Raw genomic sequence first — 27,227 nt, 5'->3', positions numbered from 1 at the left:
TTTGCTGATTATACTACTTTCTATAATAGAGATGAAAGAAAATTGAATGTACACATATCTAAGGTAATAGTGAAAACCTTAATTTTTGTAAATAACTTTCATTCAATAGTGGAATGTGGACGTAAATGGATGGTAACGTGTAATGCTACTAAAACAAGAAACCTTATCAATCACTGATTGCCTGTTTTACAAGTATTTTAATGGAATGTTCTGATAAACTCATAGCACTTATGCTCTTCTAAGGTAAATACTCCAAACTAATCCATCAAGGAGCAAAACTACACTTCTTCACTGTTGAGGTCCTTAGATGCTGAAAAGCTGTCTAGTCAAATAGTTTCTTCTCTTGGACTGCTAGACTTTAGAATTCCCTCCCTGTTTCTTGCTTTCCTGGCTCTGTTAACATGCAGAAGTTTAAATGTAATGCAAACAGACATCTCACTATTCAGTTTCCTACATAGTCCCCTGTAGACATGGTCCCAATTAGCAGCCTCTTATGTGCAAGCATTAATCTACCTTGTTTGGAATAACAAGAGTAAAAAAAGAAATGAAACTGGCAGGTTGTTTTGATTGAGAAAGTGTTATCTCCAACATTACTTAGTTTGCTTCAACAATACAGAAAAGGAGAGTTGGTGCTTCTTCATTATTAGAGTGAAATGTGAAAATCAAAATATTGATTTTGAAGTAAAACTAATGGTGTCTACTTCATCGTCATGTCACAGTAATGAAAATATTAAAAAATTACAAAAAACGATAAGGTACAAAATTAATTATTAATGAAAATGGTTATCGAAAACAATTAGCGAAAATTGAGTTTTGCTAAAAAGAAAAAATATAAAATAAGCAGACGAGATCAAATCATAACAAGGGAGATAATTATTTTCTGAAAACTAAAAATCATAGGCCAATTTAGCAAAACTCAGTTTTCTTTTATGGTCTTTGAAAACTGTTTTCATTAATAATTCATTTTTTACCTTGTCGTTTTCATAATTTTTGGATATTTTCATTACAACATGACAATCAAGTTTCACTTGAAATTTCACTTTCATGAAGTAGCACTAGAGATTCTATCATAGTCTTGTTCCACACTTGCACTTTGAAACTTTTAATGTCAGTAACTTAAAAAATTTTTATTTTATTAGGTTAAAACTGGAAGATCACAAAGTCAACATTCTTCAACAGTTGCACAGCACGTCAAAATTGGTGACTCTCTTAGAATCACAGTTGAAAAGGTGAGACAATTTCAATTGACTATAGGCATTGGTTTTTCTCTGAAATGTAACTAATTAATGTCTAATGTTATGATTATTTTTATTTAAACAATTTTTTTATGTTTTAAAATTATTAATTTTTTTATTACTTAAAACAATTTTTAAATTTAAATTATTTAATGTTTTTAAAATTTTTAAAGTATTTAAAAAAAAATTGGTGGTGGGTCATTTTTGCTGTTTATTTTGATAATTAGAGAAATATTTTATTTTTGAATATGATATTTTCTTTCTCTCTCATATATGCATCATTAGTTTTTGTATTTGATTTCTTTCTCTTACTCTATTTTCAGTACATCAACTAGTCAACTCTCCATCTCATCCGGCTCAAGTTTAGGGTCATTGGGTTCTCTTGGCTCATTATCAGCGAGTAGCCATGGATCGCTTGCATCCACAAGCATGACAGATATTTATAAGTTGAGCAACGAGAATCTCCAAGATCTGCATCGATGTGTCGGACAAAGGTTGCTAGGGCATAGCATCACCCCAGGACTTGCAGAAAAAGAACCCACAACAAGCGCAACTGCAACAGGAGGAGGTTCAACTGGTACGAGTCTCTCAACACCTGTTGACAATACTAGTGGCTTTGTCAATCCACTTACACCAAGAAAGGGATCACGAGATCAGTTAAACCAAGGGTCTAGTGTCGCCTCTGCCACTACTGGTGGTGCCACTGCTACTAGCGAGCAGTTGTCGTTATCACCTCATTCTTCTTTCTCTTCATTATCGCCACCGACTTCCCCTTATGATATCGGCCCACCTCCATCATATGAGCAACATATGAATGCTGTCGAACGTCAAAAACGAATGATTGGACAGGCAAGCTCTGAACCTGGTACAGCAACCACTACTTCAAATGCTACAACTCTGACCCTACGAACCCTAACCCCTACATTATCGACAGGATCAGACAGTACGCCGTCTCTTATGATGCATAACACTAACACGACTGGCACTGTGCCTCTATTTCATGCCCTTCCATACATGCTTCAAGTTTTGGACTCTGATGTTTCTGCGAGCACCGGAAATGTAACCACTAAGCAAACAACGGTGAATCCACAGTCGGGTTTTGTCGATAATACAGACATTGCATCAAATCCGCCCCTCAGTCCGATAAGTGAAAGTAGTTCTGGAGTGTGTAATAATTTGTCAGGAGTGAATACAAGCAGTGTGTCGGCCGCTGTCAGTGATGAATCTGTTGCAGGAGACAGTGGAGTATTTGAAGCAGCAGTTAAACGGTAAGCGTTCTTGTTTTTATATATATATATATATATATTTTTGTGTGTGCATGTATTAGTGTTGAGATGAGTAATTGGAAATCGAAAAAATCTAAACTTTCCGGAGTATTGGAATCCGAGAACATCATTTCCAATTCCAAAACGATTCTTTTATTTGTTTGTTTCTTTTTTATTGTAAAAAAAAAAAAAAAAAAAAAACATACGTACTGATTTATTTATAGCAGATTGTTTATTTATAATATAAAATTAAGGGTCACAAAATCAGGAATTTCATTCCCATACTTGACCATGATTTCCTGGGTCTAATTTGATTCTTTTATTAGTAAATTCTGGCAAAGTAAATATTCTACAATTCACTTTCTCCTATTCTCTTAAAAGTTTACATGTATTTTAGCATCTAGTTGTTAAAACTCTATATGGTACTTCTCAGAGTTCAGTTAATTATTAAAGGATTTATACCTCTCCTGAGAAGTTTATTTTTTATGGTGCCGGCCTGGTCTCATCATTGTCTTAAGTAGTCATCTCTGAAATAATTCTGTTTTATTTTCAGTTTTTTTTTTGTTTTTTGTTTTTGTTTTTTTTTTTGTACAAGTGAAAAATATAGATTAACATTTCACGAGTTTATCAAAACTTTGGATAAAATATAGAAATGAAAAACATGTAAAAATTTATCAAATTAAAAAAGAAAAAAATTATATCTACTTTTAAAATTACCCTCCCAATGAGATTTTACTTTTTAAGGTGATTATGTGTGAACACTGAAAAAGAAAATAATTAATGTAAAATTTCGAGTTGGGTGAGTTGAACATATAAATTTAACATAAAATGATCACCTATTTCCAGGCTATTCTAACTCTAAGGCAGTTAAATAAATTTTGCGCATAACCCTAAGTCCAACTAACAAGTCCTAAAACCACTCGCAATCTCTTTACTTTTTGTTTTACCGAAAAGACTCAAGGTTAGTACTAGGAGAAAAGTGTTTTGCATGACTTTTTACAATGATATATTTTATACTAAAATTTGATCAAGAACATTAACATAACCAAGATTTTAAAACAGAAAACAAAATTGACTACATCCTTTAAAGGTTGTCTAGTTTATTTTATTTATTTTTCAGGCTGTTTCAACATAATCGCCTGAAAAATAATCATATTTTTATTTTTTTGGTAGATTAGCATATGCTGCAGAAATGTTTTTCTTTCACAAGATTATCTTTACGAATTGGCAAAAAAGAAGAAAATAAGTTGGAATAGTTTATGTAAATGTTTTCAATGCAATCAGCTTAAAAAAAAAAGAAAACAAAAGTGAAATCCTATTGGGGCTGGAGGCAACAAATGGTAGTTAAATGTCTTAATCTACAAATTTAGTATGTGTGTGTATGTGAATAAATATATATATATATATATATATATATATATATATATATATATGCACATAGTTATGAAGCATACATAGAGCCTGAGCAAAGCTTGGCTGAACTGCTAGTCTACAATTATACTAAAGAAATCTTGCAATGTATTCATTTTAAGCAGTCCTAGATTTAGATTTCAGTTTCTTGTGCATAAAATGCATTACAATTCAACTTTAACTCTCAACTTATTTGTTTTTCTAATGTATACATGGAATTTTTATGCTTTTGCAGCATATTTATATAACTTTACTGCAGATTACTTGGAAACCATTAATTTCTAGAAGTTTTTGTCGTATTCAGATTCCTTGAATAAAACACTTATATGGCAAATTTCATTGCTTAATCTTGTCTTTTTAACAAAGATATAACATTTTTACTAGAAAACTAGTGTAAAAAAAAAAAAATGAAGAAATGCATATGGTCCTAAAAAGGGAAAAGATGGAATAGTTAATTGTAGGTATAAACCATTTCATAACGTTGTCTTAAGGAGAATAGTTTCCCATCTCCCTGGAAAATCTCATCAGTATGCCCTGTATTTAAGAATTCAGGTGATCGCTCATCCCCCTCTCAGTACAGGCCAATAAGTCTCCTGTGCATCATGAGTAAGTTGTTGGAATCTGTGTTAAATGCAGAAGTAATCAACCATCTCAACAAAAATAACCTTCTTAGTGACACTCAATATGGTTTCTGTTCTGCTAGATCTACAGCAGATGTGCTTACAGTTATATCTCATAGGATTAGCAAATCTCTCGACGGAGGCCACCTTTCTAGGGCAATTGCTCTTGACATATCTAAGGCCTTTGATAGGGTATGGCATAAAGGTTTACTTCATAAGATCTCTCGCTATGGTATAGCTGGAAATGTCTTCTCAATTATTAAATCATTTCTTTCTGATAGGTTCATAAGAGTAGTAGTTGAGGGGCAAAAATCAGAAGCTCATAGTATTAATGCCGGTGTCCCTCAGGGGTCCATCCTGGGCCCAACTCTTTTCCTGATGTACATTAATGATCTTCCAAATCACATCCTTACATCATTTGTAGACATTTATGCTGACAACACTACCATTTATGGTAGCACATCTAAGACAGTAAACGACCGAGTTCTCTCCAATTCTCTCTCCTCTGATCTTGAGCACGTAGTACAATAGGGAAAGGAGTGGCTGGTTACTTTTAATGCATCTAAAACCAAGCTTTACATCATCAACATTCTGATCCACATCTAGCATCAATTAAAATGAATGGCTCTCGTCTTCAGGAGGCCTCAAGTTTTGACAAGCTTCTGGGCTTGACCTTTACTCCTGATCTTAAATGGAACACTTACATCAAATCTGTTGCCAAGGCCGCTGGAAAAATGGTGGGATCTTTCTATCGATCCGGTAAATATCTCACTGCTGATGCTATTCTCTATCTATATAAGAGCCAGGTACGTCCAAGGATGGAATATTGTTGCCACATCTGGGCAGGAGCTGCTAGAAAGGACTTGTCCTGCCTTAATAGTTCAAAATAGATTTCGTAGCCTCGTAGGAGATGTCCTTTTCTCTTCCTTGCAACCTCTATCTCACAGAAGAGATGTTGCGAGTTTGTCTCTGATGTATCGTTATTTTCATGGAAGGTGTTCAACTGAGCTTCAATCTATGGTCCCCCCTCGCCAAACTTTCACAAGAAACACTCGTCTAGCTGTACACACTATCAATAATTCCCCCCCACTCTTTATCTGTGCCTAAACCTAAACCTAGATTCCATGAACAAAACTTCTTTCTTAGAACTGCACGCCTGTGGAATTGTCTTCCGTTTTCCTGCTTTCCGGCTGACTACAATATGGTTGTGTTCAAGTCTAACGTAAATAAGTTCTTGATGAGCCGTTCTATATAAGTTATCAAATTTACCAAATTTTCATTACTAATGATTACTATATTGTCCAATGTCTAGTGTACACTCTTTAACCCTTATTCTCAAGTGGCCTCTTGGCCTTGATAAGTGGTGATGCCTATGTAAAAAAAAAAAACCCTTGAAAAAATTCCAGCAAAAACCTAACAGCCAGCCGTGGTTCTCTCCAAAATGTGCTGCTGCCATTGCGCACAGAAATCACTTTTTCCATGGCTTCCAACGTAATAGATGTAATGAGACTAAAGCCGCTTTCAGGACTACCAGCAACCACTGTAAAAAAGTAATAAAGAACGCAAGAGAGCTGTATGCTCAGTCCGTCAAGTCCAAAATAGGTGAGCAGCGGCTTGGTACCCACCAGTTTTGGCAAATAGCAAACAGAATCATGAACAGAAACATGTGTTCTATCCCAACTATCATAAATGGACCTGAGGTAATCTCGTCAGCATCAGACAAAGCCAAACTCTTTGCCAAAAACTTTGCAGCTAATTCTACCCTTTGCGACCAAGGCCACCAACCTCTAATATTTCCTCCTATATCAGAAAATACGCTATGTGATATGCAAATATCTGTACGTGATGTTGCCAAGCTAGCAAGTATAGCAACCGGTCCTGACGGTATTCTAATTATAGTCCTCAAGACTTCAACCAGAACTAGTGCCAATTCTTACAAAACTGTTTAAACGCTGTCTTAAGGAGAATTGCTTCCCATCATCCTGGAAAATCTCATCAGCATGCCCCGTATTTAAGAATTCTGTTGATTGCTCATCTCCCTCTCAGTACAGGCCAATAAGTCTCCTGCGCGTCATGAGTAAGTTGCTGGAATCTGTTAAATACAGAAGTAATCAACCATCTCAACAAAAATAACCTTAGTGACACACTGTTTTCCGTTCTGCTAGATCTACAGCAGATGTGCTTACAGTTATATCTCATAGGATTAGCGAATCTCTCTACGGAAGCTACCTTTCTAGGGCAATTGCTCTTGATATATCAAAGGCCTTTGATAGGGTATGGCATAAAGGTTTACTTCCCAAGATCTCCAGCTGTGGTATAGCTGGAAGTGTCTTCTCAATTATTAAATCATTTCTTTCTGATAGGTTCATAAGAGTAGTGGTTGATAGTCAGAAATCAGAAGCTCACAGTATTAATGCTGGAGTACCTCAAGGGTCCATCCTGGGCCCAACTCTTTTCCTGATGTACATTAATGATCTTCCAAATCACATCCTTACATCATTTGTAGACATTTATGCTGATGACACTACTATCTATGGTAGCACATCTAAGACCGTAAATGACCAAGTTCTCTCGATTCTCTCTCCTGATCTTGAGCAAGTGGTACAATGGGGAAAGAGGCGGCTTGTTACTTTTAATGCATCTAAAACCAAGCTTTTCTTTTTACATCATTAATGCTCTGATCCCCATCTGGTATCAATTGAAATGAATGGCTTTCTTCTTGGGGAGGCCTCAAGTTTTGACAAGCTTCTTGACGTGACCTTTACTCCTGATCTTAAATGGAACACGTACATTAAATCTGTTGCCAAGGCCGCTGAAAAAATGGGGTATCCTTCTATCGATCCAGTAGATATCTCATTGACAGAGTACAAAATAGACTTCGTGGCTTAGTGGGGGATGCCCTTTTCTCTACCCTGCAACGTCTCTCCCACAGAAGAGACGTTGCGAGCCTGTCCTTGTTTTATCGTTATTTCCATGGCAGGTGCTCAGCTGAACTCCAATCTCTGGTCCCCCCTCGCCAATCTTTCATGAAAAACACTCGTCTAGCTGAATCCACTGTGAAAAATTTTCCCCACTCTATATCTGTGCCTAAATCAAAACGCAGATTCCATGAACAAAGCTTCTTTCTTAGAACTGCACGCCTGTGGAACTCTGTTCAGTCTGCTTGCTTTCCACCGGACTACAACTTGGATATCTTCAAGTCCAATGTTAACAAATTCCTAATGAACCGCCCCCTTAAGTAAACACTTCATCAAATCTCCACACTAACATAATGTACTTGCAATAACCCTTATCCCTGAGTGGCTTCCAGGCCTTGATAAGTGGTGATCACTGTGTAAAAAAAAAAAAAAAAAAATTAAAAAAAAAAAAAAAGAATTTTCTATACAAGAGCCAGATACCTCCAAGGATGGAGTACTGTTGCCACATCTGGGCAGGAGCTGCTTGAAAGGACTTATCCTGCCTTGATAGACTTTGTAGCCTCGTAGGAGATGTCCTTTTCTCTTCCCTGCAACTTCTTTCTCACAGAAGAGATGTTGCGAGTTTGTTTCTGCTTTATTGTTATTTTCATGGCAGGTGTTCAACTGAGCTTCAATCTATGGCCCCCCCCCCGCCAAACTTTCACAAGAAACACCCGTCTAGCAGAAAACACTATCAATAATTCCCCCCACTCTTTATCTGTGCCTAAACCTAAACCTAGATTCCATGAACAAAGCTTCTTTCTTAGAACTGCTCGCCTATGGAATTGTCTTCCGTTTTCCTGCTTTCCAGCTGACTAGAATATAGTTGTTCAAGTCTAACGTAAACAAATTTTTGATGAGCCGTTCCATATAAGTTTACAAATTTACCGAATTTCCATTACTAACGATTACTATATTGTCCAATTTCTACTGTACACTCTTTAACCCTTATTCTCAAGTGGCCTCTTGGCCTTGATAAGTGGGATGCCTATGTTAAAAAAAAAAAAAAAAATGTATAAGGCACAAAAATAGTCATAAATTCGTCAATTTTTAATCAAATTCAAAAAATTTAAACATTCTTTCTTGGCTCATAAAGTTCTTTCTATGTATGCCATTATTGAGATATTTTAAGTCATTTCAATATTTTTATATCTATTACGGCATTTCTTCATTGGTCACCTACCCACCTATAAAATAAATCTCCCACTAATCATTTTTTTTTTTTTTTTTTTTTTTTTTTTTTTCCAGTCCTGGTGAATTGGATGATTTCTTGCAAATGGAAAGTGCTCAAATCAAAATAATTTTAAAGTAAGTATAAAAAAAAAAATAATAATCGTCTGACTGTAATATCTCACACAATATGTATAGGGCCTTATTTCTAGAGCAATAGCTTTTGATACCAAAGGCCTTGGCACCAAGTTTTATTACATAAGCTTACTAGCTATTGAATATCTGGAAATGTTTTCTCGACAATACAGTCCTTTAATAGGTTTATAAAATTCATTCTCTTTTCTAACCTAGAATATTACATTTAATGAGGAGAAAGAGTGAATGGTTACATTTAAATACATATAAAACCAAGCTTCTCTCATTTCACCAATAATGTTTGGATTCTCAGTTTACCACAATTGAAATCAATTGTTCTCCTCTAGAGAAGAGCCTCTTGCCTTAAACTTTTCTTGTTGTGTGGCGATATTGCACATCCTGGGTGAAGTTGAATACTTTTGCTGGTACCTTTATGGTAAATGTCTAACGAATCATTATGACTAATAAAAAAATAAAAGTAGCAAAATTTTAATTCCAAGAAAAAATATGCTGAAAAGATATTGGCTGACAAAGGGGGTTAGGTATAGGTAAAATACATGGAATTGAGTATGAAGAGAAGAAAAATTGGATTATACTGTGACCTTTTTAATGTCATTAAGGCTTATGAGTTGAAAAATGATGTCATCGCTGAGTTAACAAGTTTGATACTATAAAGTGGCCCTGGGGTGGATTTGAGCCACTAAGTGCTTAGAGGGGGGGGGATAAACAAAGAAATCGGAAATATCCTACAATCAACCATAACAATAGAAACCTACTGATAAAACAGGGAAGGGCAGCTTCCGGTAACCAGGATGAGGTGGCGACCAGTGATACCAACGTAGAGGGGATAGTCAGTTGAGATCGAGATGCGCTCGAGAGCGGATTGAAGTTGAACTGTCAGTTGACAGTTAGATGCCCGTCGCAGTGGATGGAAATTGGACAGTGACAGTTGAGATCTAGATTTGCTAGACAGCAGTTGGAAGTTGGACAGTGATAGTTGAACAGTTATAGAGTTGACTGAACTAAAGACGTGGACAATTTTGGAGTTGATTGTGAAACAGACAAATGTAACATCAATAGAACGGGGGAGAAGACACACACGCACACAAGTCCAGCAGTCAATTTATATGTGAACATTGGCGTTGTTTTCCTTTGTTCATATTTCTATTTTGTGAAGAATGGTTGAACGAAAAATCCACGGTACACGATGTTGGGAGTTTGGCGATTGACAAGGAGCCATACACTTGGGGTTACACAAGCAAGATCTGTTGAATAGTCAGCCTGTCTGTAATGAATCAAAAAATTTTTAAAAAGTGTGAGAAAACTTAAAAATTGGGCTAAAAAAGAGAAAAATAAGGAAAATGATTTGTACTAAAACTCATTCAATATTAAAAAAAAAAAAAAAAAAAAAAGAATTCAAAATGGAAAAGTAAAGCATTAAAAATAATTAAACATTTTGTGGTTTCATGGATTTTAAAGACTAAAATAAATCATTATTTATAAATTACATTTAAAAAGAAAAACATGATTCGATTTATAGTAAAACTGAACTTTATTCAATATAAAAAATTATGCATGTAAAATTATGTATGCTTGAAGCAGAAGACAATCAAATGTTGCAAAATATGAATTAGTGCAATAAACAAGTCTTAAACAATCAACTCAAAATTAAACGATGAATATTTTTTTAAAATTTAAAATTAACAATTTTTTATATCAAAACGAACAATATTTTTCAAAGTGCATTGATGTCTACTGGCTGGCATTAAACATGAATCGCGCGAATACACATGTTCAAACCAAACAAGGACTGAAAATAATTAAAAGTCACTAATTGACAAAGAAGACTGTAGTGTATTAATGAGCTTAAACTTTAAATAGTTTACAAGTTTTGTGGCATGTTACTGTAGGGACTTTCCTTTAAAACTACTTCATGAAGTAAAGAGATAAATGAAAGTGACTTTTCCTGTTGTCAAATACTAAGTTTTTTTGGTTTATTATATAATTCTTTAGATATCAAATTTTGTTTTGGAAACTTGAATTTTGTCTGGAGAAAGCTTAGGAAATAGGCATTAAAAATCTGGATGAACCCGTATTAGATTGAATTAGTTATGGACAATTTTTTTTTTTTATTTAATAGATATGAATCATACGACTCCTATGAAGGAATGCTTAATGTTGAAATTGACCAAGCTCGGAATCTCGGAGCTCTAACGCTTCCACATAGGACAAAAGTGTGAGTACAAATTTTCTCAAATTTATTTGGTACTGGTGGATTTTTGTAAATGACTGCTCGGGTTTGCCCAGTACTTGACGTAAACTGTTGGGATATGCCAAGCAAATCTTAAAAACACATTTTGAAAACAGAAAATAACAACATTCACCATGTATGAATTACAATTTAAAAAAAATGGAAAAGCAATACAATGCAATAACCTACTGTAAGTTTTATGAATTAATATTTATTTTTTGTTTTAAATAAGTACAAGCATTTTTTTTTTGGGGGGGGGGGAGTGTCATAATTAAAAACTAAATTTTTGGGGAGGGGTTAAGTAATTGTATATTTCAAGCCCACCCCACATTCTTTTCAGATGTTTTTTTTTTTTGTTTTTTTTTTGCAATGTCCTGCACCTCATTTTAGATGCTATCTGTTTGTTCTGTTGACAATATGCTATGACTTGTTCCTCCGTCTGTACTAACTTGTCCAGCATAGTTAGATTAATTGCCATGTGTTGCTCCATGATTTAAAATTAATAACTAAAAAAAAATTTTCTTCCATCTTTACCAATTTACCAGAAGTCATCTGCTAATTATATGGCTTCTTAAGTAATGCATTTGTCGCTTTCTGATTGGCTGATCCATTTGACCAGGATATTCCAGCGGTTTGCATAAGGTTCTGGTCTAGCCCTACTGCTGCACTCATAGCATTTATTTAGTTTACATTTCTAACATGAAGTACTAACCTTCAAATAGCATGTGTAAGACTTTAAGCCCAATCAATTTTTTATTATTACTAGGAGTGGTAAGTCTTACATAACTTCTATCTCTCACTCTTCCCTATCCTTCCCCCCTTTCTTTGTTGAGCCTATTCCTCTTTCTGGACACACAAACGTCAGTGTAAGGGAAATAACTATGAAAAAAAATCAGTTACTTCCCTTTAGTTAGTGGCCTGAAAACAGACTATCTAACATCAAAAGATGCAGGCACCTTGATAACATTAAATGATATAAATGGCCAGAAAAATAAAATCTTTTTAATTTTAGATATACATTCAGATTACATTTTATTTTTTTTTTTGCTTTTGGTGTTGGGGGATGAGTATTTTCCAAGTTTTAGCTGGACATAGACATTTACTCTGTGGGTGATTCAGAAGCATAAACGATGCTTAAATGTGACTGTACTGATATAAGGTGAAAACCTAGCCTCTATATGAAAATGTTCCGATTATCGAACTGGACTTGTTTTAATTTAAAATCTGTAAAATATATTAATAAAAATAAAAACTTGTTGCAAAGTTTCACATATTTTCTTTCATTTCAATTTATTTATTTTTTAATTAAAATAGGAAGTCCGGTTTGGTCATTAGAACATTTTCACATTGAGGTTAGGTTTTCATTTAACACTAGCAGTCACAGTTAGTCATCTACACTTCTGAATCACTGCTTAAGCTGCCTAACATGTGACTTTGGACCATTGATGTCAATGTGGGGTAACACTTTGGAGTATTCTGGGTGACTGCTGGCATGCGACATAGACACCAGTTGAGATGTTGTACAGCATAATTTCTCATGGATGCCTATAGAGTGAGACTGGCAATTTTCTCCATACGATACACTAGTCAGGATTGTGTCTTTCTAATACTTTGTCATTGATAGTGTTTCGCAACTAGAAAAAAATACAGGTATGTCTACAAAGCCACCATTCATTCAGTATTGATGCCACATTGCAAATTTTACAAAGTCCAAAAAATGTCTCTAATGTCCTTCACTGTTAACCAAGCTCCAACCCCTTCACCACCACCGTAATCTGGCATCCCTGTGTTTGTTTTACAAATATTTTAATGGAATATGCTCTGAACTTGTAGCATTTGTGCCTCCTCTATGTACATACCTCCACTAACCTGCCAAGTAGCAAAATCCTACATCTTCACAGTAAAGGTCTCCCTATGCCAGACAGTTTTCTATTCTAAAAGTTTCTTCCCTCATACTGCCAAGATTTAGCATTCCCTTTCTGTTTCTTGCTTCTTTGATCCAGAAATTGAAATGTATATAAACAAATACCTTGTTGCTCAATGCCGCACTTAGATGTGGTCCCTAATTCACAATAGCCTCTTACATCTCTAGCAATTTGCCTTGTTTCGAGTGAATATGAGTATAAAAACAAAATTTTACAAGTATAAATGATACTGACCTTTCTGTATTTGGATTCTTCAGATTGCATTTCTCATTGTAGTTGTTATACTTAAAAGGTTTCGGCCAATGAACCTCTGACCTTCTTCAGATTATCTTGTCACACTCCAGGATTTTTCTACTGAACTTTGAATCTATATCGAATTTCAAATGGAACCGTTTCATTAATCCATAGGTAGCATGTTCTTGTTCTGTCAGCCATGGCCATGTAGAAGTCTCAAATAATTCATAATTGTATTCTTAATATTGCCCACATTGAGGATTGAACCTTCAATCTCCAGAAGAGAAAACTTCATTTTACCTGGTACTTTATCCGTTACACTACAGATTTTTGAAAGATTCATTAGTTTAACAAGATACACCTAAAGGTCAGAGGTTACATTGGCCAAAACATTAGAATAACACTTGATGAGAACCGTAGTTTGAATAATGTAAATTATCAATGCTCATATCAAAACTTAAAATTAAAGCATTTCATATCATCAAAATTAGCATTTGTCCTGGAAAACATTTAAAAATAAAAACACTCATTTTGGCTGATTATGAATATTTAATCATGGTTAATAGCATGAGAGCATGCTACCTCGGTGGATTAAATAAATGGTTCCATTCTGAAAATTCTATACAGATTCCTAATAAAACCAACTTGAAGTCTATTATTCCATAGACTGAAACGTAAAAATAATGCTCACGATGAGAAGAGTAGTTCAAATAATACAAATTGCCACGTTTTTTTTGGGGGGGGGTAGTTTTTGATAAAAATCTGATCTATTTGTTTTAATTTTAAACACATTTTTCTATTTAATAAATTGTTTATTTTAAATTTGTTTTTATTTTTAAATTATTTTTTAATTACATTTTCGTCTTATTTTAATTTTTTCTTAAATAAAAAAAACATTTTAGTTTTATTATTTTGTGTTTAGTTTTTAATCGTTTTATATTTTATTTAATATACAGTGGCATCAGGGCAGCTTTGCTTCCACTTATGTCAACATCTTGGGAGACAAAGCCATCAAAAGAATTGAGAAATCCCAAGTTTGGTGAAACTTTCAAAGTTGCCATTCTTAAAAACATGCTACGTGCTCAAACTTTACAAGTGAACGTCTGGAGTTTCCCAGACAAAAAAGAACCCGAATGCTTGGTATGTTTGATTTTCTTTAATTTTGTAAATCATGTTTATTTATTTTTGTTTTCTATCTTAGATAACTAGATAGATCATTTGTTCTTGGTTTTTGAGTCGCAAATAAAACATCTCAAAATTTGTAATACAAAGATAAGTAAAGATAGAAACTGTGTTCGAACTCTATTTAATAGTGAATATATTCATTTCTTTTGTCCTAAAATTTGAAAAGAATTGGATAAAAACTTTTGATGCACAAGTAGATAAAAATGGCGACATGTAAACATGAGAATTTTAAGCAAATCGTTCGTTAACTAACTTATGAACATAAAAATTTTTTTTTTTTTTTTTTTTTTGTTATTTAGAAAACAAATATTTAATGATGGAAAGGAAAAGAATATTTTTAAAAAATAAATTCTTTGAAAAAGAATTATTGACAATGACCATGCTTTTAAATGAGTTAAAATGTATAAACCACTTATTCAGTTAAATAAAAGAATAACCTTTATTGGGTTTCTTTTACAATTCAGAGGTATAAAAAAGTGATAAAAAAACAAATACATAACAAATAAATATTACCAAAGGCAAGTTACTCTTCTACCTACTTCAATAAATTTTTAGTGTTGTAAATGTTTATTCTGTTAAAAAAAACAAGTAGTGTCGAGCGTTACATGAGGAAAAAAAAAATGGGCGCAATGTCTCTTGAAGTTTCGACAACAACTTAAAAATAAAACATTGTATAAAATAGTGGTAGAAACTCACCCGATAATTGTCACGGTAACTTGAAACCGTTAAAATGAAATTTAATTATACTAATTAGTTTAAATTACCTGAAAACATAAGTGTAATCTGTACAAAATTTCCTTTCATTTGATATGCTACAAACCATATTTTGTTAATAATTTCTTTGAATCGTGTTGTGGTAGCCATCTTGGATTTCGTAGTTGCTATCTTGGATTTTTCACATTGTAATGATGACAAATGATAATGTCCATCAGAATAATATTTCACATGATGATAAAGCCTTATCTCCAATTTAACTGTTTTATAATGCTTCTACTTAAAGCCATTAAAATGAAATTTAATTATGCTAATTAGTTTAATGTACTTGAAAACAATTTTGATCTGTACAAAATTTCCTTTAATTTGATAGGTTACAAGCCATATTTTGTTAATTTCTTTGAATTGTATCATGGTAGCCATCTTGGATTTTTCAATTGCTATCTTGGATTTCCTGGTCGCAATCTTGAATTTTTCATGATGTTATAATGGCAAATGATGTCCATCAGAATAATACTTCCTATGATGATAAAGCCTTTTTTCTTAGCTGTTTTTATGATGTTTCTACTTAAAGCTGTTAAACCAAAACTGGAATATATTAGTTCATAAGTTACTAAGTGAGATGGTCATAAATAACGCCAACTGGACCTTTTATGGTATTATATGTTGAAAATTTCATCATAATATCTTAAAAAAGATCTGAAGATACAACTTTTTAAAGCTGAGTTAGTCTGTAAATTTTGCAAATTTCCTACCATTTTTAGTTTGAAGCTTATGTGCATTTGAATAGGACTGACTTAAGGAAAAATGTCCAGTGAATCACATATTTTTGATAATTTGAATGGTCATAACTCCAGTTCTAATGGTCAGATTTAAAAAAACTATAGATATTATTTCTTTGTTTTTTATGCTCTTTTCAATAATGCTTGATTTGAGTTTATTCAAGCTAAAGAAAAAATGGTGTGGTATTGCTAATTCAAGTAGATGCAAAGAGGAAGCTATCAGAGCCGTCTTTCTGGAGATGAGAGAAACAGTAGATGGGTGTACTGTGAGCTGGTGTACCTCTCTATTGAGATGTAGTCCTTGGGGTCTCTAGGTTAAAGATCTATTTTTTTAATTTTTTTATTTTTTTACACAATGATCACCACTTATCAAGGCCCGGAAGCCACTCAGGGATAAGGGTTATTGCAAGTACATTACGTTAGTGTGGAGATTTGATGAAGTGTTTACTTAAGGGGGCGGTTCATTAGGAATTTGTTAACATTGGACTTGAAGACAACCAAGTTGTAGTCCGGTGGGAAGCAGGCAGACGGAACAGTTCCACTGGCATGCAGTTCTAAGAAAGAAGCTTTGTTCATGGAATCCGCATTTTGATTTAGGCACAGATATAGTGGGGGAAATTTTTCACAGTGGATTCAGCCAGACAGGTGTTTTTCGTGAAAGATTGGCGGGGGGGGGGGCAGAGATTGGAGTTCAGACGAGCACCTGCCATGGAAATAACGATAAAACAAGGATAGGCTCGCAACATCTCTTCTGTTAATGGTACTTATGTGTTTTGATTTGGTCATGCAAAATCTGCTGTTGCAATATAATTTTTTTTTACTTCATTCCATAATGGTAGATGGTTTTCTTTCTTTCCCTTTATGTGGTCAGTCATACTTAACCTTCAATATCTCCGCATATTATGATTTTCCATTGTTCTTTTAACCTTACTAATATATGGAGATGTTGAAAAGTCCGGTATGGCTGACTACATATACAAGGGAAATCATGTACCCTTATTGGATGAAATAAAAAATGAGACATAAGAACGGTGGAGAGTAAGAAGCAACACCCATATTGGTCGACAATGACCTAGTAATAGGTATTCCAAACTAGCCTAGTTTAGGATGTGAAAACTGGTAAATAAAGCTAAATTTCCCTTAACTTCAACTTGCGATATCTCGTTTATTTTTTGGGTTATTTTAATAAAGTTAAGATTCAAATAAAATTTACTCTTTTTGCTTTATAGATATATATATATTTTTTTTTTTTTTCTTGTCTTTAATAAATGTTTTTCCAGGCTACTTCAAGTTATGTCACTTTATTTTTTTACACAAAAAAATGTTGGTGGTTTTCAAATTTGGTGCACGCGATATTGTGAGTTTCTAGGTATAAAAATATAGTACCATTTTAAAGAAAAGAAGTCACTTATCAATATGGTGAGCATAAAAAAGAGTTTGAAGTTATTTTTCACAAAAAAAAAATCCAACTTGAAAACTTCAGTGAAAGAAATATGGAAGAAATTCAGTTGAAAAAATTCCGAAAATCCACTTCATTTTGTAGAGGAATGTCTCCTGTTTAGTAATTTGTTTGTGTCATATTACTACGCTCATGAATCAAGGAGCACCACTAATAAAAGTGACTGTACCTACACATCGAGATTTACAACTTAATCCCAAGTGACCTAAGTAAGAAATGTCATCATGAAAATCAACTGTCAGTGAAAACGTAAACAAACAACTTGTTTCACTATGGATATATCAAAATTCTTAGATGAGTTTGTTTTTGTTTATTTAAAAGTTATAGAAAGTTTTTGTTTAAAATAATATTTATAGTGCATCAATAAAGGAAATAAAAATTTCGTTTAAAAAATGTCAGTTTATTTTCTATATCTTCTTTCAAACTTTCATAGATTGTTTGCTTTATCTTTCGGTTGGATAAACTTCAGCATTGTTAAATTATCTTTTAAAAATTAAACTGCGTATATTTTAAACCAAAAACCATTTTTAGTTGTGTGTGACTATGACAAAAAAATTTTTTCATTTAAAAAAATGTCTCTTTTTGTTTTGTTTTTTTTGTTTTTTTTTTTTCCACTTATTTAATTCTCTTATGTTCTGTCGGGCGTTTTTGATATATCTAACATTTTCTTAAATTATTTTTTATTAGATTGTACAGTTACATTACTTTAAAAAAAATTAACAAAATATAGCTAAGTTTTAAGTTGCGTGCAACAAGTCATATGCAAATAAAAAAAATTAATTTCACGAAAAAATATGCATTTTTTATTTTTTGTTTGTTCTATCGGGCATTTTTGATAAATTTGAAGATTTTAAATTATTTTTTAATTACACTGTACATTACTTAACTTAATATTTTCAGTTATTTTTTATGTGCATGTGCCGCGTAAATGAAAAAATTAATTTCATTGTAAAAATCTTTTTTTTTTTTTTTTCTTATTTACAGTAGTTCTACAGTTTATCGCCAAAAATGGGGACACCATTTTTTTTTTTTTTTTTTTTTTTTTTTTTCCATGCACCTGCCATTAAAATCTGAGAAATCAGTATTTTAAACTATGACTGAAGTTAGAAATAAATAACAAAAAATTAAACTAGATATTAATTACTTCTGGAAAGAATTATGAAAAAAAGTAAATAAAGTGAAAGAACATATATCCGTAATTATTTAATTGAAAATGTTTCGATTTAATTAATGAAAACGGAAATGTTTTTTATGAAACGTATATATATTTTTATTATTAAAAACAGAAAATAACATATTTATCATTGTCTAAACTGGGCGAATGCCATTTGAAAACCAAAACATTTACTGCATAAAAATTTACCAAAATATAATTGTAAAAATATTTATTGAAAAGTTTGTAAGAAAATATAATTTTAATAAAGCAATTTTATAATGAAAGCAACATTGGATTTTTATAAAAGTTTTTTTTTTTTTTTTTTTTTTTTTTTTTTTTTTCTGAACAAATAATTTTAATGAAACATTTTTTTTTTTAATTAAAGCAACTTTAAAGGGTCAACAACAAATTAATTTAAATGAAACTGAAAAATCATTATCTAGTTTAATTTTTTATTTATTTCATGCTTCGGTCATAGTTTAAAATACTGATTTCTCCCTCGCATTTTAATAACAGGTGCGCGAAAAAAAATGGCGTCTGCATTTTCGGCGATAAACTGTAGAAGTACCCCACCCCCACCCCCGAGACCTATATATTCTAATAGGTGTTTTTGATAAACTTGAACGGAGATATCTCAAGGTTGTGTTAGGTGTCAAAATCAGCACCAGTGGAAATAAAGTTCAACTGGAAGCTGCTCTCTCTGACTATTTAAGAAATCCAGTTGATTCATTTCCACCTCCAAAGCAATAAAAAAAAAAATCCCTTAGTGAATCTACTGAACATTCAGGTAACTCCTGCAGTTGTGATGAAGAACCATCTCAGGATATTTTCAGTTATGAGCATCAAAAACAATGGGTTGCTGTCTACTATGACACCAACTTTTACATTGGCCAAGTCATTAAGGTCATATCTGCATCCAGCGCTGTCATAAAATTTTTATCACAAACCAAAAGGTAGAAAAAATTTTTTTCGATGGCCTTTGTCAGATGACGTTGCACAGGTAGTCAGCATTTGTTTACAGATGGGGTTTTGAGGTAATGCCAGTTTCAAGTGATGGTAGGATTTAGAATGTTCTTGATATATCTACCATAGCAGAAACTTATGAAAGAATTTTGAGAAAATCAATAAGGAAAGGACTTGTAGTAAGACCTCTGCCTATAAAATATCTTACTTGTTTACTTGTCTTTTAAATTGAAAGTTTTTCAATGCTTGAAAAAAAAATGTCTTGTGACTTTTTGTATAACAAATTTCTAAATCTTATTATTGTCGGCCCTTTTTTTGGCCAGTTTAAATTCCCCAAAGTAAAAATATCTGTGGCAAAAAGTTTTGTTATTAGAAATAAGGCAAACATTTTTTTGAATTCGTCACCCAAAAATTAGTAAAGTTTCAAAGTTTCAAGCTCTATCGCCAATAGTTGCATTTTTACAGCAATTTTAGTAACGTATACTTTTAACTCATTTTTTAAACCATTTTTTTGCCCTTTTTTCCAAATTGTCTGTTCGACTGCTTTTACATGGTCCACAATTAAGTGGTTTTATCAATTTATAATTAAAAGGAAAAAATTATCTTGATCTCTAATGTGTTATGAATCATACTAAGAAGATTCAATACATTAGCTATTGAAATGAAATTGATATGAACAAAGTTGCACTTCCGTGTCATATTTGCACTTTTTTCCTCTTTGGTAGTGGGATTTTGCCTAGTGTTTAGGTGGGTTTTATCTAATAATTATTGCTTTCATTAGTATTAATTTTCATTTACTACAAGATGACATTACATTTATAAGGATTTTTCACTTGTTGTTAGTAGCTTACATTTTTAGTTATATATGAAATTTGGCTTCTGGACCATGATAGCAAATTTTCAACTTTCCGACAAACTTTGAACGATCATAACTTGATGGTTAATTGAGCTACCAAAATAAATTTTGTACTTTTCTTTATGGTTTACAAAAATCTATATGACCACATTAATGTTTTTTAGATATTATGAAAATAAAATTTTGGTTTGGGATACCTACTAGTAAACAGACCTAGTATAGAACTGAATACATTATGGAAACCATTAATTATAAATTAAGTCATAATATATGAATAGACATGATATATAGATATGTTGGAGACAGGATGGTCTGCAGTGTGATAGACGATCCCGTCCCCATGTATTTAATGGTAGAGGAATTGAAAAGACAAAAGGTCGCATAATGAAGACGAAAATATAGCGTTATATATCAACGAAACAAATGCAATTTATTTGCATAAATATACACTGATAGGATTGATAGGAAGAATAAGAGTTCATTGAGAGATGAGTAACGTTACTTGTGGTTGACTGGCTAGTCAGGAACACGGTGGTGGCTCATGGCTCCACCGGAGCAGTGTTTGTCACATCTTGACTGGTCGAGCATTCAGCAGAAAAAAGAAAAATATGAGAAAAAGGAAGTGATGTAGCTAGGTCGCTCTTCTGAGTTAAAGGGCGACAATCGAGTAAGGCTGAGAGTTTTCAACTCCTACAGATATATTACTTATAAATAGTAAAGCGCCACATCTAAAACAGAATGTTTAAAGCTCCTAAAATTAATACAAAAATTGTTCACAATGACCCGTGGTGTGACAGAGGATTGACTAAAATTCAGTTCATAGTGATACTCTTCTGGAGGTTAAAGGTCCATTCCTTGATGGGAGTGATAAGAACAACAATTGCACATTACTTATGATTTCTACCCAGTCATGGCTGGTGGAATGCTGGCATAGTAAGCACATAGATTAAATAAAGAGTTCCATTAAAAATTTTGTACATATTCCCAAGTTTGACAGGAAGATTCAACAAGTTATACCTGAAGATGGCCATTAAAGATTAGAACAGTCAACGGAATAATAATCTCTGTTTAGTGAATGCACATAATTGTTTACTGTCTTGCTTGGTGGTTTCTTTCCATGTCTTTTGAGACTGCCTGGCTTCTTTTTACTGTCCAGTCTTAGGACTCTGCAAGTACTGTATTGCTTCTTTTAATATGCCTGAGCCAGTACTGATGGTTTGCTGTTATTAGGACATCAAATTTTGAGGTGTCCAATTTTTTACAGAACAGTAGTTAAAATAATCCAAATAAATATTTCTTTTTCTTTTATTTTATATTTTTTAAGGGCTGTGCGCATATCAGCCTTGCTGATTTTAATCAACGGGAAGTGAGTGTTCGTTGGTATAATGTTTTGAGTTTTAAGTTTATGCAGTCAGATATGAAACAAACGATGCAAAAAGATCCTGTAACCACCGAGAGTTGTACGCAGGTGTGCAACAGTTTACAGGTAAGTTTGATTTTGTTTGTTTTTCTGTTTTACTAAAGCTGGGTCAATCGTGTGTGTGTGTGTGTGTGTGTGTGTGTGTGTGTGTGTGAGAGAATAATAATTATACTAGCAGGAATCATGTCCCGGCTTTGTCCAAGTGGAAGAAAAAAAAAAAAAGAATTAACAATATAGGATATCCATGTCTCACTGGTAACTTTAATTATGATGTTTTTAAATTAAAATAGGTTTTAATGGGGGGGGGGTAGTATAAACCCCACCACATGGTAACATTGTAAATTAGGGAATTCTAAGCTTGTATTCAGTATAGAATTATTTACAAAACTATTTAACTATTTCAAAGATAAGTATTAAATAAAATTACAGAAGTAAGAACTATGTAAATCGTAGTTTAGAAAATGATGGCTTATTAAAATCTGTTATTCATTCTAAAAGTAAATGAATGGTACAGACGGCATATATTGTAACATTTCATATTATGTTTAAATAAATATGGAAGCATGTGTATTAATGTCTGTTGATTACTGTATGGGGACATCCGTACATCTTGCTGCCTAAGCAAACAGACTATTTAATTGTATGGATGGCCGTAATTGTAGAAATATTTTGTGTTTAAATATGGATTGAAAGCTGTGTATTTATTACCATATGGGATATGCATGGTTTCCGCATGATAATGCAATGATATTATTGCTATGGAATGTGGCAGTGTTCTGAAAGTTTGTCGTTTATGTAAACTTCTACCCCAGTAGTTTTCTTTAGTAGAAAATTTCTACCCCAGTACTTTTCGTTAGTAGAAAGAATGTCTGAAAAATTCATCTTCCTTGATGAAATCTGCACCAGTTTAGTCAACAAATGAATAATTCTAAATTTTAGATATTTAACTAGGACAATGCTGATCAAGAATATACTAACTTTTTGGCTGTTTGTGTTGTAGTTTTGGATTTTGAGCTGGAGGTACACGGATGCTTGCCCTATATATATATATATATATATATATATATTAGATTAGCAGAGCTACCTGAGATTGACAGGGGTAAAAGTGTAACATAACTTCTCTCCATATCTCTTTCCTTGTCTCTACTTCTTTCTTTGCACAGTCAATTCTTCTCCCTGAACATGTACACTTCTAGCTGTTTTAAGGAAAATAACTCTGAAAACAATCAGTCACTTCCTTTTTAATTAGTAGTTGGTAAAACAGACTGCATAACATAATGTGTGTACATCTTGATAACAATAAATGATATAAATGGACACTTGATCACCAAAGTGAATAACTCAAGATAAGAATAGTAGTCTAAGCAGTCCAAATATTACATACTAAAATTATGTATTTCAAAAATGTTTAAATTTTTAAATAATTTTTATTACTGTTTTTAAGATATAAAATAATTTGAATTTGTTTAGATTCATTAAAACTATTTGTCTTCTACAACTGTTTAAAAAATAAGTAGTTTTATTTTTTATACAAATCCTGTCATGGTGCAGGATTAATGCATAAAGTATTTTTTTTTTTTTTTTAATAAATATATTTTATTTATATAGACAATGGACATTAAACAAACTATGCGAAAGGATCCCATAACCACGGAAACTTGTACACAGATGTGTGACAAGTTACTTGTAAGTTTTCTTTTTATTTCTAAGAAACTAGCAGTTCACCTGGCTTTGCTCAGGCCCTATGTACTGTTCATAACTTTATATATATATATATATATGTTTGACTCGTGACTTACATCTAAAATTTCAAGTGTTTAGACCCAAAATTGGCAAAGGAGTTTGGTAGAGTCTGTAAAACCCAACTCTTTCAACTTTGACCTCTTAGTAGCCAAATTTTCGCCCAAAAACCGATTAAAAAGCTTGCTGCATGTCTGAATATCCTTTATGTAAAATTTCAAATGTTTAGACCTGAAATTGACTGAATAGTTTGCTAAAAACCCACATTTTTTTTAAATTTTGATCCCAATTTTGACCTTATCATTTATTGTTTTGGGCTCAAATCAAATTAAAAAGTTTGATCCATGTCCAAGTAAACTACATCTAAAATTTCAAGTGTTTAGAGTCAAAATTGGCGAAGGAGTTTGGTAGAGTTTTCAAAGGTCAAATCGTTAAACTTCAACCACTTGACAGCCAAATTTTTGGCTGAAAACTGATTTAAAGATTACCCCTTATGTCAAATCTCGAGTCTATAGACTGAAAATTGACAGAATGGTTTGGTATGGAAGTACACACACACAGACAATTTCAATTTTATAGATATATCGATGAAATAAAATCTATATTACAAAAGAAAACCCGGTCTTATTCCCTCTGTGAGTAAGTCAGTTAAGAGGGATTGGAACTCAAATGTGGAATGTATCTCTCTATTTTAGCCTGCTCTCCTCTTCTCTTTCTTTAGCCCTCCGCTGTGCTCTCTTTCTTTAGCCCTCCGCTGTGCTCTCTTTCTTTAGCCCTCCGCTGTGCTCTCTTTCTTTAGCCCTCCGCTGTGCTCTCTTTCTTTAGCCCTCCGCTGTGCTCTCTTTCTTTAGCCCTCCGCTGTGCTCTCTTTCTTTAGCCCTCCGCTGTGCTCTCTTTCTTTAGCCCTCCGCTGTGCTCTCTTTCTTTAGCCCTCCGCTGTGCTCTCTTTCTTTAGCCCTCCGCTGTGCTCTCTTTCTTTAGCCCTCCGCTGTGCTCTCTTTCTTTAGCCCTCCGCTGTGCTCTCTTTCTTTAGCCCTCCGCTGTGCTCTCTTTCTTTAGCCCTCCGCTGTGCTCTCTTTCTTTAGCCCTCCGCTGTGCTCTCTCTATCCTTACTATCCCTACCATATACTAACTCACATTATCTTATTTTCATTACACAAAAATTTCATTTTCCTCCTTAATTTCAGAATGCTGTCAAAGACAAAATTGGTCAATTGTCTATGGCTCCAGCATCTGAGATGAGAAAAACGGCCTTATGTGAAGAACGCTCGATAGATGCCAGCAAAGACAACAGGTAACTAATTTACTTATCCAAGCCAAAAGCCACCCACAGATTAGGTTATTAAAAGGAATAGATTGCCAGTTTTTAATATCTGAATGGTTAATATTCATTGGTCTTGGGAGATGATGGTGTTTTAAGTCTCAGAGTTGTTCGTTGTCTTGCAGTGTCTGCTATGACTGTATCATACAGATGTAGGTGGTGTATGTTTGTAAGAGCTCTGTTGCAGCCCTCTGCCATCTCTGCTTTTTTTTTTTCTTTCCTTTTTTTCTTCTCTCATCACAGTGGATACCTTTACATCTCTTCTCCAGTAACTGATGTCTTTAGCTGTGGATTCCAGTCTGTTAGGTTGATGCCATCTGCTATCATATTTTGCTTGCAGACATTCTTGTTGCAAAGGACAGTCCTTTCTGTGTGTGTGGAGTTGGTTGTGAGCTCATATAGCATATGCTAAGGATTCTCTCATCCATCCCCCTGGAATGATAAAGCTACCATCACTGGGTGAGCAAAGCAAACTTGCTTGGAATATCTGCCTCAAGAACTCTCTTGTTTGATATGTGGTCATATCAGTTTATTCCAACTCCCGGTGTTTATCAGATTAGACTGTCTGAAGGTATTGGTTTCCTGACCTAAAATGCACTAAATGTTGATGTTTTTTTTTTGTTTTTTGTTTTTTCCTCCTTACAAAATTCAATCATGTTCGAAGCCAAAACCAAAAATTTTCCTCATATTATTTGGATTTTTCAGGCTAACATTCTCATGTTGAGTGCACAACATTTCAGTCCATGTAACCTCAGGCCTTCTTCAGATGCATTTTGTCAAACATGGGAATCTGCACAGAATTTCAAAAAGAACTCTTTAATCCATGGGGAAGCATGCTTCCATTTCATCAGTTATGGTTGGGTAGAAGTAATTCACGATTGTATTTTTGTATTACCTGCATTGAGGATTGAACCTTCAACCTTCAGAAGTGTAACTTTTACGACTGAATTTTACCAAGTATTCTATCCACTGTACCACAGATCTTTGCAAACAATTCTAGTGGTACTCAAGATGAGAATAGTAGTTCAAATAATATGAATGATCGATCTTCCCCTAAAAAGTTCAGAACTGTACAATTTTCCTCTTCAAAACAACTGGACCTAACACTAAATAAATATTTAAAGATGTAAAGAAATTGAAGCATAGTAAGTTTTTCTAAAAATTACTGGATATGACATTAAATAACCTGAAAATAGTTGATATGCTGTAAATCAATAAAATCAGTTTATTGCTACGATTTTCCTAAGGTTACCAAGTGAAGTGTTTGAGAAGTAGAGGCCCCATAATTCACTGCTGTAAAGCTATTTGTTATTCTCTGGGTGTTTTAAGGTATCTATGTATCTCCTTGGTAGTACAATAACAATGGGCTGAGTAGCTGCGACTGAAATAACTCCCTGTACGAAACCTTTTTTTTTTTTTTTTTTAAATTTGTATCATCGTGTTTGTAATTATTCAAGATTGTGTTATCGGTAATATTCAAGTGTACGAGGGGTGTGAAATAAGTAATGCCACTGACCCACTTCCCATAGCAGTAGAGCAACGAAACTTGGCACATTTATTAGTCGTTCTCTACATAGGAACCATGCAGAGTTATGCATTTCTGCTATTGTTTGATGCAGCTCTGGAGACCGTTTTTGTAGAACACCCCAGGTTGGTCCTCCAACCATGACGTGACTTCAGAAATCAAGGCTGCATCATCTGGGAAACGCTTTCCTTTCAAAAACAACTTCATGGCTGGGAAGAGATGAAAGTCAGAGGGGGCAAGGTCAGGAGAGTAGAGAGGATGAGGAAGGATTTCATAACCATATGCCTGTACTTCTGATCTGGCAACATGCGAGTTGTGCACCGGAGCGTTGTCCTGAAGGAGGAGAGTACCTTTGCTGATCTTGCCCCGCCTCTTGATTTTGATAGCTTCCCTTAATTTCCTCAAAAGTGAAGCATAATAGGCTCCTGTAATTGTGGTACCCTTTGCCAGGAAATCTGTCATCACTACTCCGTCCTGGTCCCAGAAGACAGTAAGCATGGCCTTGCCAGTGGAGGGCTGCACCCTTACCTTCTTTGAAGGTGGTGAGTCCAAGTGCTTCCACTGCATTGACTGGGCTTTGATCTCTGGATCATAGTGATGAACCCAGGTTTCATACTGTGTAATCAGTCTTTTGAAAAAACTTTGACTCATCCTCTTGGCACATCTCCAAATTCATCCTCGAGCACTTGACGCGTTTTCACTTCTGAAATGATGTGAGCAACCTGGAAATCCATCTGGAATACACCTTAAGCATATGCAAATGGTCATGAATGGTAGTTTCCACTGACCCTGTACTAATCTTGACATCTTGGGCTATTTGGCGAATAGTAATGCGCCGATCTTCCAAAATAACAGCTTCAACTTGACGGACAGATGCCTCATCAATGGCAGAAGGGAGGTGACC

At 33.7% G+C, this 27,227-nt stretch overlaps 1 protein-coding gene across 4 annotated transcripts in view; it reads left to right on the top strand.

Moving 5' to 3' along the window:
- Positions 1-27,227, top strand: part of LOC145268374 (protein WWC2-like) — a 162,783-nt gene that overhangs the window by 83,288 nt on the left and 52,268 nt on the right. For 3 of the 4 annotated variants that reach the window (XM_080123928.1, XM_080123926.1, XM_080123930.1), the window contains exons 10-17: positions 1,140-1,229; positions 1,559-2,503; positions 8,736-8,795; positions 10,933-11,028; positions 14,159-14,342; positions 21,642-21,803; positions 23,346-23,423; positions 24,665-24,771. In XM_080123928.1, the coding sequence (XP_079980054.1) occupies positions 1,140-1,229; positions 1,559-2,503; positions 8,736-8,795; positions 10,933-11,028; positions 14,159-14,342; positions 21,642-21,803; positions 23,346-23,423; positions 24,665-24,771 (1,722 nt within the window). The remainder of the gene's footprint in view (positions 1-1,139; positions 1,230-1,558; positions 2,504-8,735; positions 8,796-10,932; positions 11,029-14,158; positions 14,343-21,641; positions 21,804-23,345; positions 23,424-24,664; positions 24,772-27,227) is intronic. The other variant, XM_080123929.1, reaches the window with a different exon arrangement.

This window comes from Euprymna scolopes, chromosome 43, assembly GCF_053919585.1.
Source record: "Euprymna scolopes isolate OS-2025 chromosome 43, ASM5391958v1, whole genome shotgun sequence".
Lineage (NCBI taxonomy): Eukaryota > Metazoa > Mollusca > Cephalopoda > Sepiida > Sepiolidae > Euprymna > Euprymna scolopes.
The sequence above is the reverse complement of the archived record's forward strand: the minus strand, read 5'-3'. Positions and strand labels throughout refer to the sequence as shown.